The sequence below is a fragment of the Nanorana parkeri genome, unplaced genomic scaffold, assembly GCF_000935625.1.
Source record: "Nanorana parkeri isolate BGI_ZX_2015 unplaced genomic scaffold, ASM93562v1 scaffold180, whole genome shotgun sequence".
NCBI classification, from domain to species: Eukaryota; Metazoa; Chordata; class Amphibia; order Anura; family Dicroglossidae; genus Nanorana; species Nanorana parkeri.
Window position 1 is genome coordinate 290,958 of NW_017306448.1, and position 2,951 is coordinate 293,908.

The following is a 2,951-nucleotide window of genomic DNA, read 5'->3' on the forward strand; positions in this document are numbered from 1 at the left end:
ACAGGCAGGAAATACGAAATTCCGTTGACGTATTTTCGTTCCATTACGAACATTCGTTATATTGAAGGTAAAAAGCAAAGTACATTTATATTGGAGTTGATGGTAGTTTTTTTTAAAGTCCGAAATAAGGAATTCGGAATACGGAATCCGTTAACAGAATTCATATTTCGTTTTGGTTGACCAATCAGAGGTTCTATTCTGCTGCTGAGAGTTGCATTACAATACACAGGCAGGAAATACGAAATTCCGTTGACATATTTTCGTTCAGTTACGAACATTCGTTATATTGAAGTTAAAAAGCAAAATACCTTTGTTAATATATTGGAGTTGATTGATGGTAGTTTTTTTTTAATACGAAATACGAAATTCGGTACGGAATTCGTATTTCAGATAAAAAAAACAACTACCACATAGACTCCAATATTAACAAAGGTATTTTGCTTTTTAACTTCATCATAACGAATGTTCGTAAAGTTACAAAAATATAACCGCCACTAACGAAAATTCGTATTTCGTACGAATCCGAATTGAGTTCAGTTACGAATTACGAAATACAAAATAACGGATATTCCGAAACGAAACAGAACAAATTTTTTGACGGCGCACAAGTCTAGCATATATGTGCATCAGCCAGCTTCACTGTTCTGTGCTGAGAGCGCACTCACCGGCGTGTGACAGAGCTGTCATTGCCAGCTCTTGGTCAGAGTTTGTGGTGGGACAGGCTTATGATCATGTGACAGTCAGTCACATGATTAGGAAGCCCACCACAAACCGCTGGCCTTCAGGTAGAAGTAAAGGTAAAAAAAAAAAAGAATGACTGGCTTTCTATGGCAAGAGAAACCGTTCTGCCATAAAAGCTTCTTTTTACCATTCAGCATTTTTTTTCTCTGTACGCTAAGTCGCGCCTGCGCAGCTCAATGCAAAAACTCAGCATGCAATTCTCTTGTGGATACCCACATTATCGGGACCTGGCCAATCTAGCAGCCAACCCAGAAAACCCAGAAGAGGACCAAGCCAAAGATGGAAGTGCTAGAGAGGCAGGAGTGCGGTGCTGGATGTGATCGGTATGGAAGGTAGGTCTGCCATACTGTGCTAATATGTTATGTACACTAGCTAGGGATGAGCCGATACCGTTTTTTTGGTATCGAGTACAAGTACCGGTATTTTTTTGGTACTCGCCAATACCGAATACCGTAAGTCCCATTAAGGAAGCCGGGTGGCGTGCAATAACTGGCTGCCCGGCTTCCTGATTAGCCGGGAAGCCGGACGGCGTGTAATGAATTGCCACCCGATTAGGCGGGAAACCGTCTCCATGCTCTCTCATCACCAAGTGAGCAGGGGGCGGGCCAGCTTTCCGACCAATCAGGAAGCCGGGTGGCAAGTCACCACACGGCGTCTGGCTTCCTCATTAGCCGGGAAGCTGGCTACATGCTACCTCCTCACCAGGTGACGAGGAAGCATAGAGCCAGCTTCCCGACCAATCAGGAAGCTGGGCGGCGAGTCATTCCCCCCAGTCCGGCTTCCTGATTGACCGGGAAGCCAGCTCCACGCTCCCTCGTCACCAAGTGACAAGGGAGCATGGAGGCAGCTTCCCGGCCAATCAGGAAGCTGGGCGGCGAGTCATTCCCCCCAGTCCGGCTTCCTGATTGACCGGGAAGCCAGCTCTATGCTCCCTGGTGATGAGTTAGCACGGAGCCGGCTTCTCAGCCAATCAGGATGCCGGGCAGTGTGTAATGATGCGCCTCCTGGCTTCCTTATACCAGAAATTCGGGATAGCCATCGAACCTATTTCAACTTTAAGAACCTTTGAAAGGACCGTCGGGAGTGAGCGGCTTGGGTTTTACCTATATCTCTAGTTGTAATTTATAATATATGGCAAGAAACAGTATTTGCCATCACTTTGGGGAGATATCCTCTCACTCTTTGTCATGCCGAGTTCCCTTCCATACCGAACACACCGGAAATACACTGAAACCTTCATCATTAGACATTTCCATACTACTGAAGGACAGGTGCTCTTTATTTAGGGAGATCCTGACATTTTGACCTGTTCTGTATTGTTCTGGGTTTGCTGGGAAGCACCATGCCATCATTAGTTTACTGCTGAATAAATGTCTCAGGCACAGCAAACATGATGTCATTGGAATAATGCCGTAGGACAGACATGTTGCACTAAGGTGTAAAACTCGGAGAATGTGATTACTAAAAGATCCTGCCCATCAGAAACAATTTGCTGGTGCACAAAGTATCTGCGTAATTAAGGCCATACATTAAATGTGTACAGCTATAGAGTATCTGTCACATTCCTGAAGCTCACATATAAGCTTGGCTGGTGCTATCTCCAGTCCACCTTCTCCAGATCCAGACACGACGTCCATAATGAAGGGCTCAGCCTTTTCTCAGAAGACCTGCTCTCAGAAGACTGTGAACCCCGAGTCCAGCAGGACCAGGGGTTGCACGGTGTCCTTAGGCAGTAACGTGAGGGATGGGCTGGAAGCTGAGGTAGAGGTCACCTCAAAGGTCTACATCCACCGCCCCAATGAGAAGGAAGAGCTCCAGCAGCTCAACAACCGCTTTGCTGGTTATATTGATAAGGTCCGATCCTTGGAGCAGCAGAACAAGGCCCTGAGTGACGAGATTGAAGAACGGAGCAGGCGTCTCAAGGAAAGGGGACCTGGCATATCAGACGAATATGAGAAACAGTTCAAGGAGGTCAAGGAACTGATCGAGAAGCTGAACAAAGAAAAGAATGCAGCGAACATTGAGAGAGGGAACCTGGAAGAAGAGATTGACATCTGGAACGCCAAGTGTGATGAGGAGCTTTTCCTGAAAGGTGAGAAATCTGCACAACTTCCAACTTTCTGAGATGACAAAGAGGGATTCCTTCCCCACAATGTATTTGGCAATGGACACACCCAAGTTATACGGACCATTAGGTATATATATATATA

General features: G+C 45.9%; 1 protein-coding gene across 1 annotated transcript in view; it reads left to right on the top strand.

Moving 5' to 3' along the window:
* Window positions 1–2,379: 2,379 nt before the first annotated feature.
* Window positions 2,380–2,951, top strand: part of LOC108785809 (vimentin-like) — a 5,522-nt gene continuing 4,950 nt past the window's right edge. The window contains exon 1 of the mRNA XM_018554958.1: window positions 2,380–2,833. Within this exon, the coding sequence (XP_018410460.1) occupies window positions 2,380–2,833 (454 nt within the window). The remainder of the gene's footprint in view (window positions 2,834–2,951) is intronic.